The sequence below is a fragment of the Stegodyphus dumicola genome, chromosome 7 (assembly GCF_044657685.1).
Source record: "Stegodyphus dumicola isolate Sdum_Otavi_A_Nest chromosome 7, ASM4465768v1".
NCBI lineage: Eukaryota > Metazoa > Arthropoda > Arachnida > Araneae > Eresidae > Stegodyphus > Stegodyphus dumicola.
Genome location: NC_140774.1, coordinates 198,007,114 through 198,023,839, shown reverse-complemented (window position 1 = coordinate 198,023,839; position 16,726 = coordinate 198,007,114). Strand labels below are relative to the sequence as shown.

The window sequence follows — 16,726 nt, the reverse complement described above, 5'->3', positions numbered from 1 at the left end:
AAAAGCATTGGTGGTTCTAAATTGGGGGTCTGTGATCTGAGTTTGTTGTGTTTACTGTTCCTATTTGTCCTCTTCCCCCATAAATGAGATGTTTAAGAGAAAGAGAATTTATGATTTCTTGAAGCTGTTCTTTGAAGTATAGTCAAAAAGTATTTTCCGCGAGTGATACAGATGTTTGGCAGAAGGGGTAGTTACTGAATGTTTGATTATGCAGATGTGTAAGAGCATGTGATTCACAATTTGTCTTTTTAAGATACGTTTAAAGCTCTTCTTTTAAAGATAGCGTTTAGAGCACTAGGCTAATGTGTAGTGTAACTTTTTTGGCATTCAAAAGCACTTAAATTAGAATTTTCAAAAGTATTGTTTATGTGTGTTAGTCCTTTTTTTCACTTCAGAATTAGGTTCCATTAGTCATTTCTCATGCATTGAAGAAAAAGAGAAGATGCAATATGTAAGAGCTTGCAGAATTCAACATTAATTTAACCTTTTAAAGCTGTGTATGAACTTTTAAGCGTTTAAAGTGTTTTTCATTGTATTTGTTTCTAAATTATAAAGTTGTTATGCAAATCTGGCATAGTTTTTTGGTACAAATATTGTTGCATTTAATCTTATCTATTTTTGTCCAAAAATTATCAGTACATTTATTATACTATTCTCTTGTTTATTAGGTTCAATACCAACAAATGTCCCACAGATTTTAATAAACAGAGAACCTTTGAAGCATCTAACATTTGATATTGAACTTCTGGGAGATTGTGATGTTATTATAGGAGAGATTTGTCATCGGTAAGTATTTTGTGCATTTCCAGTTTATTCTTCTCCTTGCCATGGCGTACAGTTTTTGAAATATCAGGTTTTTGAGTAATCATTTTAAATGAATTTATTAATTTATTGTATGTGATAATATGAAAAGTTTGGGCTCTTGCTATTGTATTGGGGAGCTATATGGAAGACAATAAAGCTGCTATAAGTATAAAGAGAGATATTGCAACCATTTGCTTTTTTGATTACCAGACCATGTATTTTTGAAGTTCAATAGTAGGATTTAATGTTGACAGTAAAACACCTATACGAGAAAATTAAAAATCACTTCAGAGTAAATGTATGCTATTTTGTTTCTATGCTTATATGTAATATGTTTTTCTATTCCGTAAGAAATTTTATTTCATAAAAGCATTTGGAGAAATTAAAAATTTTAATGTGCATACTTCTTAAGTTTGATCATAAAAATTTATTGTTGGCATAGATGTAACACTTTGAAGATTTACCACTTTTTCTTAAAAAAACACGAGCTGGGTCTTTTGGATCCAATGCGCGCTTATGCTCCATGATTAACCCTCTGAACATAGTACATTTGGCCCTGAAATTTTAAATTCCTCAAAATGTCATGAATAAATGATAATTTCTTGATCATAATGCCAAAACGACACTTCGTACCTTTTCTTCCAACATCCAACCCGAAATCAGATACATTAGAAACTGGCAGAAATTTTTGTGTTTAGTGGATTGGGAAGCCATCCATACAAAATTTTACTTCCATAATTCCGTAGAGCAGGGGTTCTCAACTGTATGCTTGCGAGCTCCATGGCATCCACCGGTTTAATGCAGGTCTGTCGCTTTGCGTTCATTTTTAATGAAATAGAAATTGCCTCCTACACAGATACCAGCATGAATCAAAATGCGACCAGTCCCTTTTTCTAATGCTTTCCAACTATAAATTCAACTTGAAAAGTAAATGATGTCCACTGTCCAGCAGATGTCCAGCCTTAAAGGGTTAATGTGCATGTGGTACTCATGATAATTTAAATTTCAGTAATATTAGACTTGAATGTATTTCTGTAATGTAATGAACTGTATTTTCACATGTTGTTTTATAACAAAGGCTGGACAATAATTCCAAACTTTCCTTCAATCTGTCACTTTCCAGATTTTCTTTTTTCATATATTATTTTGTCTGTCTGTGTGTTAGGAAACAATGAACGCTTTCTTTTTCAAAGCATAAGATCAGTTATTAATTTATTAAGGCATAATTTAAATCAGGTGTCAGTTGTCAGTATTAAAGTTATTACTTAAAATGTTAATCAAATTATTTTATTGCCGTTACATTATGTTTATGTAAAAATCTTGCATTCAAATTTCAGAAGTGAATGATATAAATTTTTCTTATAGGCTAGAGACAGAGTGGGTGATTGATGAAGATATACCACGCTCGCAACTGAAAGAAATTCCCATTAGTGTTTCATCTAAAAGGTCCGCTGTTGTTGCCAATGAAGCAGTATCTCTAGACTCTGCAGAAGTAAATAATAATTTTGAATCATCGTCATCACAAGCCGAAACATACGATCCATCCAATATTCCTCCTAGTGAGGAAAGCAATAGTTGTGATTGTCGAGGTCTGTCGTCTATTAAATTAAGTGATAGCGAAGATGGGTCTAATCAAGAACAACCTCCCATTGAAACAAGTTCGAGTAAAAAAAATGAGTCTGATTTTGAAGATGTCTATGACAGTAAGCATATATGGCCAACAAGTAGTAGAGAGAGTATTTCAAAGCGTTTACCAGGTAGTTATTTTTTATACTTACTTTGTTGATATTATTTCCTTCTGTAACTTTGTGGTGATGCTTATTTTCTCATGTTCACAGTTATTGTACTGTGCAAAATTGTACACACATGCAATATTTTCCACTTTTATTTATTTTCAAGTACATCTCTTCCATCCTATTTTTGTATTCCTTATTAATAATTGGAACCCATTTTAATTCTTGATTTATGTAAGTACTAAATTTAAATACTGAAAGTTAATTTAATAAAAATTAGTGATAATAAGGAATAAAAGTTTATAATATTATCTGAGGAACATTTTAAAAATACATGCAAATAGTCTCTGTAATTGAGATACTCTCTGTAACTCCGTCTGGTTAATTGGTTCTGTTGATATCTCTTTTTGAAACTGGGCTAATTGAGGAACCAAATACCTGCAAAAATGACAATTTCTTAAAAGAGAGAATTTTTTATAATAAATAAAACATGATTTCTAAATTCATAATTTATTTGAAATAATTTAAAAACATATTTTCATTTTTTATTTTATAAAAATTACAGTATCGATGTTCACATTTTCCTCTTCCTCGCAAAGAATTTGATCTCTGTTTTTCCCCATATGTGTAACATAAAATGAGCCATCTTCCTTAGGAACTCCTTTATGAAATCATCCATCCTTTATGCAGATAGATAGCCTTTATGAGCTTTGCCATATTCAGTTAACCTAATCTTTTTTTCAGCCTTTCTCTCTTCATAAATTCTCTTGTAGCAATGTGTCGCATTTTTTATCATTTGGTAAACAGTAAGTTTATGTTCAGTACTGATATCTTCCATAATATTCTCCGACAAGATTTCAAGTGATCTACTAATTTATATAGTTGTTTAGCTGTTAATACTCATGTGATTACTTCAGTATAGTTTTCATTCTTAACTTTAAAATTCCATAAAATTAAATTTCAGTAAAATACTTGATTGTGTAAAGGAGGAAAAACAATCATTTATCCATTGAAAATAGTTCCCTGCTGCAAATATTAGAATTTATATTTACTGTATTAAAATTTAGTATTTTTTGAATTTTTTAAACTATAGTGAGTATTACTGTACCATTTTTTTTAAAAAGAAAGTTTGTGAGGAATATTTGAATGTTATGTGTTACTTAATTAACTAAGATTTCTTAGTTAATTAAACTTAAGAGCCTTATGATTTTTTATTTAAAAAATCTGCGAAAACAGAAAAGAGAGGGTAATTATACATTCAGTAAAATGTTATCCATGGTGTGTTTAAACAATTACCGTAATTTCGCGCGTATAGTCCGCGGACTATCTGTGTTTAAAATGCGAATTTTTTAAGCTGCGGACTATCCACCAGTGCGGATAATACGCTGGTTGTTCACGGTTAAAATCGTTGAAATTTAAAAAACACGCTGTCGTGAACTGCCGATGATCAAATATAAAAAAAACGCGAGATTCCAAGAAAACATTCGTATGTATCGTATCGATAGTAAACCATAGAGCATAGTGCAGAACGAATGAGTAGTAGCAAGTAGAGCACCTAAAATCCAGGCTGGCGCATCAAGCGATGCCGGGATATGAGCCAAAGAAAGTCTTGTATGAGCACTCACTTAGCGCAACCAGAGTATCCCAGTATTCTTCGCACTGCTTTAACGCAACTGCCGGGAGGGGGAAAAGTAATTGATGCGTCAGCTCGGTTTTTAGGAGCCATAGTAGCAAGTACCTGGAGTACAAAAAAAAAAAAAAAAAAAAAAAAAAAAAAGTGATTCGTTTACTCGGTGGTTTGACAACACCGAGTGAGTGGGGTCGAAGGTCAAATTTCATTACCACTTATGACGAGTATAGCACGTTGCACAGTATTTTGTCTTTCATCTTCAATAACGTTGATGAAACATCGCCGGGAAAAAGATGGAAATAGAGAAGCGGGCCGTTATTGGTTTAATCCTAGTATTCGGTGCACACGTGATTTGGCTACTTTTGGCGACTTTATGATGAGCAGTAAAAACGGGACATATACGATGAGTAGTTAACGGGTCATTTAAAAAAATATATAGTTTAACATAGTATATACTACATATATAGTATATATACTATGTATATACACACATAGTATATAGTGCATAGTATATATATAGACGTTCTTTGGATCATTTTTGGTGTTGGCGATAATTTTCAAAGTCGCGCCAAGGCTGCACCGTATACTAGGATTTTACCCCATTATTTTGAAGTGGACGAGAAAGCGGTGAGAAATTGGCACAAACAAAGGATGTGTTTAAAAAGCATGGGAATATTGCCATATTAAAAAAACGTAATTTCGGACGTATAGTCCGCGGACTATCCGGTGGTGCGGACTATCTGATGATTTTTGAAATTTTTTTAATATAAAATCTTGCGTGCGGACTATACGTGCGAAATTACGGTAAGCTTTTAATCATTTTGCGAGTTGTATTTTTATTTTTTCCAGTTAAAAATTTTAAAATAATTTATATTGTATCTTAGGGGATTGAAAAATGTTTTAGACCAGCTGTAAACAATCACTATAAATGTGGTTGTGTAAAATAAGGCATTAAAAGTGTTTCCTCCTTCCTCATTTCAGATGACAGTTATTTATATTTCCCGCCAAGTCGTTACATTTTCAAAGGTGCAGAAGTTTATAGAGATGGTGAGGATGATGACTGTTGTAGTACACCTACTGATTATTCATCAGACTGTGGGTCTCCACAGAGACCCCCTTTAGATGACAGTACTGGAGATATTAGCAATGAAATATCATCACCACATTTTCCACCCGTTCGGCCCGTTGCCGAACAGGCACACACCGCAGATGAGAGCTCTGCAAAATCTGAACAGCAAGAAGAAAGTCCGAAGACGTAAATCTTTAATTTTGTTTTGAAATAAATGAATAAATATATATAGCACATACAATTGCTACTGTTTCATTGTAATGTTTCTAATTCTATCTGTAAAATGTAGCCAAAAACACATTGTAAATGATTATTTCTGTGTTCTTACTTTTAAAATGTAGATGCTGAATGGTTTTAACTATCTTTGGTGAACTATTGAAAATATGTTGATGTTATTTAATGCAAATGATCTGTCCATACATGTTCAAGATACATTTCTCTGAAAAGATTTTAAGTGATAAAAATACTTTGTAAAAAAATAAAAAGAAAGAAAATGTCATTCACAATACATAAAGTAACATTAATTGGAGAAGTAAAGTTGCATTGTTTGTTAAATGTGCTTTTCTCCCATTAAATTAATTCCAACAGCACACTTAAGACTGAACGTTATCGAGTTATTTTGAGCCAGTGATTGTCATTTATTATATAAATAATACGAAATAGCATGTATGACTTGACTTGTTTGAGAAAACGTAGGACAATCATTTTAGACTCTTATTGTGGAAGAGGCGAGAAGAGAGTGTAAATACAGTACTTTATTCTGCTTCACTTGTCTTCAGAATATTTAACGTGCAATTGTGTAATTATTTTTTACTATTTTACTGTTTTTGTATGTAAACTTTCCTGTTCACTGAATTTTTTTTATAGTCACCTAAAGCTTCATTCTCAATTATTTCATGTTTTATATAAATATTCATTTGTTTTTTAAGTATTATCCATGGTGTTATATATTTGTTGATGTCTAGTTTAATTACTTGTATTCAAGTGAATCCCTTATTCTAAAATATGTAAAGATATTAAATATTTATTGGTATAATTAGTTGTATTAAAATGCCTTTTTGCTCCACCCAATATTATGATAATTTTTTTTTTTTTTTTTTTTTTTTTTTTTGCATTAGATACAAATGCCTAAGATTTACTTCAATTCTTGTCTGGTTTTACAGTAGTGCATGTAGTTAAACAAATTTGAGTTTTAAATGTTATGACATTTATATATGTGCATTTGATTGATGATCTGCTTGCATATTTATGAGTGTGCTTATTTTAGAGGCTTCTAAACGGGAAAGAGTAATCAAAGTAACCTATATTTAATATATGAAATGCCTGATCCAGATCTATAAAACATGAATGCATTGTGCCAAATTTTTTTTTACAGATTTTATTAGTCAAAATTTTTAACTTTTATAATTTCCTATATTTATTAGTTTTTTTTAATGAATAGATACACTTTGCATATTTCCAAACAAATTGCATTTTTCCAAATGAAGTTTTAAAAATGTAATTAGCATTCTGCATTTTGCAAAACGTATTAGCATATATTTGATTTGCTATCTTTCATTTCAATGCTTTTACAGTATTGCAGCCTCTGAAGATATATGAACTAGTATCTCCCTTATTTTTAACCTCTTCCTGTGATTGTTAGATACTGGGGACCAAGCATAATGTTATTTTTGAAATTTGCTTTGTGAAAATTTTAAGCATACTTTTAAAAGTCCACTGAACTGATTCATAAATTGTAACATGGGTAAAGATGAAATTATTGTGTTACAGTGTCTTGATATTTACCTTAAATGAATTTATTTGTTGTAATTCTATCCTGTTTTCTATTTAGCTCACATATTTAGTATAATTTAAAATTTTTTCATAGTGCATCAACTTCCTCTTTGTTTGTCACCAAATTATTTTGTGATTTAAAAGCTCTCTAAAATCCATTAGATTTTCATTATCATTATGAAATAAATCTTCTGTGTAACAAAAGCTAAAAACTGTGGGCACTTGAATGCTTTTCTGTGAAATACATTACTATTTGTAAGAATGTAATGTTCTTTTTATTGAAGTTTGACACATAATACAATCTATAAAAGCTTTTCAAATTCTTGATTACTGACTTAAATTTCTTAAGGTAGTTATATAAAATTATTCCAACTCCACAGGTATCTCATTTTTCAATTTTTTTTTTTTATGCTTCTGATATGTAATGACTATTTAAGAAAATATTTACAGAATGATGTATAATCTGAATTCTTATTTTCCGATTTAAATTGACTGTGAGAAAACTCATGCAAAGTAATTCCGTGCACCTTCTATATATGGATCTGGACAGTATATATGCAATTTTAATTTTTTGAGTCAGCAATTAAGTGATCTACATTTGTTGGATATTTTTGTAAATCATGTCATAAAATGTAGAAGACTGCTCTATGGTTTTATCAGTGTTGTACATAAGCTTTCTTCTCCAATCTTTTTTATTTTTTTTTTTTTTTTCTTTAAGTTTCATTTGTAATGTATAAACTAGCATTTTTGCTGCTATTTGCTGCATGTGACTTTTGAATTAGTGTTAATGTGTAAATAATTTTTTAAAGATAATGAAGTTCAGAGTGAGAGGACATTTAGAGAAATAACTCTGTAGGTCCTTTGTAAAGTTTCTTTTTCTTTCCTCTCGCAGCGAACGTTGAGAATGAGAGATTTTTCTTCATCATATGTAAAATAAGGTTTTTAATTATGTTAAAAAGATGGAAAAACTCTGAAGGTTGTGCAATATATTAAATTATATTCTATTAACGCACGCACTCTTTTTGAAATAAGTATTTTTTATGAAAGAGCAGCAGATTAAAAATGACATGCACAAGAATTTAGCAACTTGCTAGTTTTATGTATATTAAGAGTAAATATTTTTTGTGTTTTGTTTTGATAGCATTTTGTTTTTATGTTATTTATTGAACAAGTTAATGATAATATTTTGAATTGGTAACCGAAATGTTTTTATTTTAACATATAAATTTTAGAAATATTTTTGGCTTTTTTCATAAATCAGTAAATTCAAATGTTCTGTATAATTTTTTCAGTGTTTCAGTTTTGTGTTTCTGTTATAAATAAATGTACTTACAAATATTTTGGTGTCCAGTTTTGTATATTTCAAAAATCACCATTTCCTACAATTTTTATTATTAGAGTTAAAATCTTATGCATTTTGGTTAACTTCTTTATTGATGAAGGTATTTTAAGGATAAAAAGACTTAAATTTAATATAAATTATTGAATATTTTTTACCGTTAAAATATTGTTATAGGGGATAAATAAATATACTTATCTGTGATTTGTACACTTTCCTGACATTTATTGCTGAACAAAGTTCTTTTTGTATCCTGAATTGTTAAAATGTAGATTCAGTATTTATAACGGGGCGTAAATTTCTGCATGGCAATTCCTTTTACCCGAGCAAATAGTGTTGCAATATTGGTATAGATAGAGCTATTTAAGCCTATAATAAAATTTATTTTAAAACAATTCTTTTGGTATATATACAAGCATCATATATCCTTTACATGGAAATATCTTTTAACCCTTTGCAGCATGGTGTCTCTGAGCACATTTAAAAATTTCCTTCTGTACGCACAAAAAAATTGAATGAAAAAGGATTTGGACGTTACTCTGAACCTTCTTTATAGATGATGGCAACACAAACCAGTCCATATATTTTAGCCATGTTTAGTTTTTTAAGACCCTTACTTTTCAAAGAAAACTTCCAGATTTTTTTAGGGTATAAAAGGAATGTTTTTTTGGCTGTATATTAACTCCTTGTTCTAGTTTAGTTTTAAATTTTTACCTTGAAATCTTGCCTAAAATTAAACCGTGAACCGAGGTGTTTCTTAGCTCTACATTTAATAGTTTTGAGTTGTAGACATTTATATTTTTATTTTATAGGTTATAATTTCAAATTGAAGATATAATATTAGTTTTTTTTATTTTTAATTGTTTTCCAAATGGATTGGAGAGGGCTAAAGCACAAAGTGCTATACGAATTGCCTTCAGATAGTGGATCTGATATGGATCTCCAGCACATGTGCAAAACATGGAAGATTAGGTTGTGCTTTTTCAAAGGTGGTGTCACTTTCTTCGAAAAGTACCAAGATGCAAAAAATAGATTAAAGTTTGAAATGTAAATAATGCAAATAATCCAAATATCATATACCCAAGTTATTTTTTTCCCCATTTATAAGCATGTAATCATCATATAACCAAAATTGAGCTTCTTAGGGAGGTGTAGAGTAGCAGATCTCCCCGTGGCACACCCTGGGTAATGGTAAATCTGCTATGGTATTCAGAATCTAGTGTTTCTTAATCGTAAGCAAAATCTCACTCTTTTACGTGCTTCTCAGCAATGCTCGTTTCAGCACTCTTTTTGAAGCTCTATTCAATCAGTGTGCCCCACAGAATTAAAAGGATAAGTGGTATTTTTACAAAATTTTACTTGTGTACTCCTCTAGGCCTGAATAAACTGCCTACCATTTTTTAATCGAAATTCCAACTTTAAAAGGTATCGTGCAGGAAAGGGTTAACACGTATTAACCTTCCAGCATGTGCGCTTAAGAATTTTACATGAGCATGCACGCGTCGTATTTTTTATGACATTTGTTATTTTATCATTTTTGGCACGAAAAATGACAGAAATGAGTGAATATTGGTAATAAATTTAAAACACAAAATATTAACTTTATTATTGTTAAATACAAATCATGTCTCATTTAAATGATAGTAAATTATTTTTAAACGCTGTTATTCAGGTGGAAAGACGATGTATTTTATTATAGAAATTTATTATTTAATAACTATATTTTAAAACCTAAGCTAGTTTTAATATTAATCTGTCTTGTTGATTTATCATCGAATCAAAGACTACTTGTCAGAAATTAAAAAATCTCTTGCAGCTCATCATAGCTCTCATTATTTCAATTCTAATGCCATCATTTGAGAACAGTCCTTTTGCATTTACATGATTCCCCCCTTTTTTTTTTATTCCTGTCATATATAACAATATAAAGTAGGCCATCATTTTCACTCGGGTAACAGTGCAGTCTCTATGTCCTGAGTATTTTGCCTTTTAGTAAACTTATATATTTATTTGCACATTCCAAATTTCATCAAGCATATTTATATCAACTATTTTCAAAAATGTTCCCATTTCATCCTTTATATTCTTGGCATAATGTTTTAGGCTGGGTAATGCTCACGATATTCAACTTATGTCTCTTTGTGCAATTTGCATACTTCTGTTTTTGCCACTTATAAGATTTATCCTTACTAACAAAGCATTTATCATCATCATTCCTTTTTTCTATATCATTAATACTATCAGCATCTGAAATTTAATGTCTAGATTCAGTGCTGATATTATTTATCTTTATATTTTCCTCACTCAGATTGCTATTATTTTCACATTCAAAGGTTTCTTTTTCTTCATCAGATACTTTTTGAAGAAAGGGAGCAAAATCAGCTGGTTGCACATAATTTTTTGGCATGAAAACATATATAAAAATTAATTTTCATTCACAACTACGTGCATGACGTAACTTTTACAATGAAGCTGCAGCGCAAAAGCCCAGTAAAAACAAAAAAAGTCATATCACTTTCTGTTGGCATACTCTGATGTGGGGAAGGGTTGAAAGGAGGAATAGAAATGACATTTAGACGTTTTAGCTGCGATATGTGAGAAGTGTGCATTAAAATCTGGATTTCTCGTAAACTTTGTGCATAGCATGTGTTCTGGAAGGTTAAAGACACAGCTGAATAATTCTATGAATTAGCTGGGTATGCTTGTTTACTTTTATGTTAAATTTTTAAATCTTAGGTGGATATTTGATATTGCAGATTGTAGAGCTTATTCCATGTTTTGCAGAATTAACCAAATTTATATTCTGTAAAACACTTTACACTTTTAAGATATCAAATTTTAATGATGAAAATGCCTCTTCAATCTTTCAAAATTCTGCTCTAAATTGTCAACTAAAATTCCTTTAATGATTGTTTGCAAAACTAATTTAAACCTGTGTCACTCGATAACTTGGCAGGTTCTTCTTGATAGTGCTAAAGACAAATTAATTACTTCATTTGAGTATTGTTTATGAACCAGATTTTATTTTTCGTCAAAACTTGAATGTTTTGAAATTGTGTCATCAGACATTCAAATGATTCAGCTGTGACTTTTAGAATTAAATTTTTGAAAAGATTATATTCAGTTACGTGTAAACAACCATTTTCCCCTTTATTTTTTTTCTGTATGTTGAGATCATAAGAAAATTTTTAATTTTATGTTTTAATATAAATGGTCTTTCCTTGATCTGTAATTTGTTTAAATTGTTATTTAAAAAAATTTTCTTGCTGATAACATAACATTAAAACCTGTAAATTCATTGCAAAAAATCAAATTTGAAATATAACAACTTTGTTTCCCCATTTGTAGTAATAAATGAGTTACTTTTTGGTTATTATTCCCCCCCCTTCCCCCCGAAAAAAAAACTTACTATTTTCTTAAAATAATATATTCTCGCTAATTGAGATTTATAGTGATTAAAAAATTCTCATAAAGTGTGAATTTTTTAATCACTATAAATCTCAATTATTTCAGTGAAATATTGCTTAATGAATAAAGCAATATTTCACTGAAACTCATAAGTGTACCAACACTTTGAAGCCACTTTATGATTACGTACCTTGTTACAAATGGTGAAATGCGAGATTTATTTTGAACTTTAAAGTTTCAAATACACTATTACTGTCATTCATCTGGAATTTGTTATTCTCATTTTTATTAATGCCTGATAAATATTTATGAATGATATGTGAAAAGTAATTTTTTTAATTTAAAAGAATATTAATCGAAAGTGAGAAGATTTTTTTTCTTTCATACAGCAAATTTTTACCTTCACCAATTTATCCTTTGCTATTTTACTTAACTTCATTTTATACGTAACAAAATTTATTTTGTACATTTCATAATTGCGCATCAAGGGATGGCTCAACTTCAAGACAATGGGAGCCGCAAGATAGATTTTTATGAATATTCCAGAGCCACAAGTCCAAATTGATATAGTTTTAAAAATAATGAGACAGGTTTGGGATATAAAGAAACTTTTGAAATAAATTAATGAATATGTGATTAACATGATTGCATATAAATGTGAATAAATACGTCCTGTATCTACTACTTCAAAAAACTTTTGTTTTATTTTACTAAAATGAAATGAATTGGAAGTATTGGTCTGCAATTGCATAAAGAGATGTTATTTGAGTAAATTACAAATTGTTATTTTAAAGAAAATTGAGATTTTTTTTTTTTTTTTTTTAAGCACAAAAGGCGTTGGCCCAGAAGGTCCATTAATTTCGTTTTGGCATTTTGCATCGAATTTATACACAGCATGTAACTTTTCAAATTCTTGCCACCAAATGTTAGAACTCTGCATTATACTTAAAGAAATTAAATAATAAAGATTCTGCATAAATGTATGCATATTTCTCGCATTGTGATAAAACAGTGAAACCTAGAGCCATCCAATTTTGAATAATGTAATCCTCCATCTGAAAATGGGTATCTGGAAGCCCTAATTTGCATTTTTTTAATTATAATCATATTTTGTAAAACATTTATGAGTTTGATTAAGAAATTCAAGGATTTCAAAGAGAGGAAATGCAACGTTGTAGGAAGAAAAAAAAAATTTTTTTTTATCTCCAGCACGCGAGACTGTGTATCGGAAACTCTAAAGATATGCTCAATTTAAAATTATTTTGCGATATTCTTATTGAACTGAGTTTTATGGTTTAGGTTCGAAGAACACGATATTTAATAAATAAAGGAGACGTGCAAAACATTAAAACAAAGCCCCTATGGGCATAATGTAAAATCTGAAAACTTTCACACATCAACGGGCACTGAAGAAAAATTGTTGTTTGAGAAATAATATTTATTTAAAATTAATCTATTAACTTGTTTAGGGTTTTGCTTAAAATTAATTTTGTTTCTCCGCACAATTAACATAATGACCAACATGCTGAGATCATTCGAATCTTCAAATCCTTACCTAAGAAATAGTTAAATATTTTCCCTAAAATGTTGAAATAACTACTTTTACCAGTATAGAAAAATTCACACACAACACAAAAAAAAAAAAAAAAAAAAGAATGTTATTACAATTTCAGTCGTATTTGAATAATTTGTGTCTCTTATGACAGCCTTGGAAGCCCAAATTTGGAATTTGTTTTATTATTTATTTCAAATTTTGTCAAGAATTTTTTATTAACAAACTCAACGATTTCAAAGCGATCACTGTACGGAAAAAAAAAAAAAAAAAAAAAAAAAAAAAACCCTCCAGCGCGCTTCGTAAATATAGGTAATATTTTAACTGTCTAAATGTAGGATGATAAAGCTGCATAAAGCAATGGCACAGTGATAAAACCATCGGCAATTGGTCCTATTCACATCACTCTAAAATAAAATGTAAATAATACGACTTTCTCATTTATATAATATTTTCTGAACGTCCCTTCGAAATACGTATGCTTTTCGGTATTTTCTCTTTTGATGCGGAATGCAGTTTACAAAGGCATCGCGACGAATACTGGATGACAAAGTATTCTTTCGAAAGAAATGCTATTCAAATAAATAAAATTGAATGGGGATAAAAAAACAAAAAAAACCCTCATGAAAAAACGATACTGTTCTGTTATCGGGACCGGATTCAGATATCACCAAATGCTGACGATTGGCGAAAAATTCGAAGCATGAAAATAATAGCCAATATATCATACAATTACCATACGGTTAAGTGAAGAAAAATCCAGAGAGAAAAATAACAGATATTCGTAAAATTAGAAACTTTTAATGTAAATTAAACAACTTCCCAAAGAAACCAGGAAAAAAAAGGTTAGCGAACTGAGATTAATGCGATGTCATAAGACTGTGCATTATCATTCAAAATATATGAAAACATTTGCGGTTACGTATGGCAACTAAAAAACATCCTTTTTTTTTTTTTTTTTTTTTTTTTTTAAACCTCCCGGTAAATCCCGTCGTATACCCACTGGAGAGGAGGGATACGACTAGCGTTATTTTTTCAGTGTGAAAACAGACGTTCGTCAACTTCGATAGTATTACCAGTGCCGCCTATTTTAACTGACGTTATAGATATTAATGCACGGCCAAAGACTTCCATTATGTAACTGTTCCAATCAACAACAGTGCAGTGGTTCATGTCAAGTTGATACTGACCAAATTCAAGGGAAGGAAATTCTAAACACCACGCAGGTTTCAGTCCCACATTTTCATATCCATGGTAAATACAGTAATTATAAAAGCAGAAGTTATTCTTACATCTTTAGAATTTCTATTCTCGTTGCCACTTTTGAAAAGACATTTTTATGCTTTTTTAAGAAAGTAAATATTATAATGAATTTAAAAGTAAACATTGGCGATTTCATATGAACCAGTCTCTTGGCGAGTTTAGCGAAACATTTGGCGATGACTTCGGTCCCGATAACAGAACAATATCGATTAAACTTACCTAAAGTATACAATGCGAATAAATAAATAGAAATTTTTAAAATAACTCTTTGAAGAATTATGATTCAAACAAGCAACTCAAATAATTAAAAAATAAAATTCTGAAAAGAATAACTATCTGAAATTAACAACTGTGGTTAAAAATATAATATGAAATAAAAATATATGCATGAAAGAAAAACGAATACCCTCCCCCTCTTGCAGAATGAAAGAGAAAGTGAAATATATTGTCGTAAATTTAAGAATTTCGTCAAATGAATTATTCTTGGCGCAAAGGAAAAAAAAGTGCTTCAAGGTAAATTTTAGAATCACTGTTTAAATTTCACACCAAATTTTAAAAATTCGGCTTATAGGCATAATTTAGGTAGAATCGAAATATGAAAAAAAAAAAAAAAAAAAAAAAAGAGTAAGTATGTCATTTCAGTAAAAGCCCGATTTTGTGTCAGAATACCTATGTTTGAACAATGCTATCGCGTTTTCAAAAAATCTGATGTGTACACCACATGACTTCCTTGCACGGAATGTTAAATTATACGCATTTTTTCTTGCATTTCATTTAAACTTATTGGATTGAATTAAATCTACTTCGCCGACAGCGCATAAACCACAATAGAATAAATGCATTCTTTAAAATTCACTCTAGCATTTGTTTACCATAGCGACACTCTAGCGCTAGATTCACTTAACAGTATTATATTTCGTTCATATTATAACTCATAATGCACAAAATTCATAACATTTAAAGAATAGAATTATCTAATCGTTGCCACATGTTCTATTCAAATACTATAATAAATAATAAAGCTAGAACGATGTATAAAAGAAATTAAGCAAATAAAACAAAAAATAAACAGTTTTTCACAGACGATTGAGTATTTCTCATTCAATTAATTCAGTTCTCACTTCGCGAGAAGGCAAAAATACATAAAAACTCAAAATATCTGTATTAAAAATTACGAAGTAAATCTTAAACACTTATTTCCACGAAAAAATTCCAGGAAGTATTAAGCATGATTTAATTCGCAATAATAAATGAAGGCGTTATTTTTGTTGTTGCGAAGCTTTGGCAACAAATCCACTACTATGCTGAATTTCCTAGGAGTTGAACGGTAGATATAGAAACTCCTGCCCCCTTTTTTGAGAGTGTACCACTGTGCGTTTAGTTGTTTCATAGCCTATTCTTCAATTATAATGAGTTTATTCTCATTTCATTTGGCACATACACAAACACATACTTGTTTTAATCACCAAATCTGAGAAATTTTGAATTCTCTCATATTATACTTTTTCACGAAAATCTGTTGAAAGCTTCAAGCAAAATATCACTTCCGCTTTATTAGTTTAAGCCAAAATCTAATAATTGTTCTTGTCGATATAAAAGTCGTATATATTAAAATTAAGAACTGTTATGGCTTTCAAGTAAAATACAATTTCAAGTTCGTTAAAAACTGTTATGGGCTTCATTTTAAGTACCACTTCCGGTTGTTCAATTTTACTCCGTATCTGATCAACTGTTTACACGAATGCAGAAAGCTTAAATAAAGAAAATGGGAAATTTTGAAAGTTTCTCTATATGAGGGGCGAAAATTTTTTCCACACAAATAGATGTTATTCTAAAAGTTGTAAAAATGTGTTGTGGGAATCCTACTTTGTTCCTATTCATTGAAAATTAATTTTCATATCGAATATTTAGACCGAAATCATTATCTTCCTTAATCTTATTTATCTAGGTTTGGAAGAAGGTAAAAGTGATTTTAATACGGAAGCAAATGAAAACATCGAGTTTCAACGAAAGTTTCCCTGCACTGCAAATATCGTTTGCGCAAACAGTTCGCGTTGGCGTGTTTAATCATATTTTGTCAAACGATTTTTGACATTTCAAAGAAAGAGATTTGCTTTGTGTTGTGAAATTTGTAAAAAAATATCGTTATCGTTAA

The 16,726-nt window shown here is 29.9% G+C and overlaps 1 protein-coding gene across 3 annotated transcripts in view; it reads left to right on the top strand.

The window, feature by feature from the left end:
• LOC118197577 (NAD-dependent protein deacetylase sirtuin-1-like) overlaps positions 1-8,347 on the top strand; it is a 39,081-nt gene extending 30,734 nt beyond the window's left edge. For all 3 annotated transcript variants that reach the window (XM_085821209.1, XM_085821208.1, XM_085821210.1), the window contains exons 9-11: positions 669-786; positions 2,170-2,561; positions 5,149-8,347. In XM_085821209.1, the coding sequence (XP_085677335.1) occupies positions 669-786; positions 2,170-2,561; positions 5,149-5,426 (788 nt within the window). In that variant the 3' untranslated portion in view covers positions 5,427-8,347. The remainder of the gene's footprint in view (positions 1-668; positions 787-2,169; positions 2,562-5,148) is intronic.
• The last annotated feature ends 8,379 nt before the right edge of the window (positions 8,348-16,726 follow it).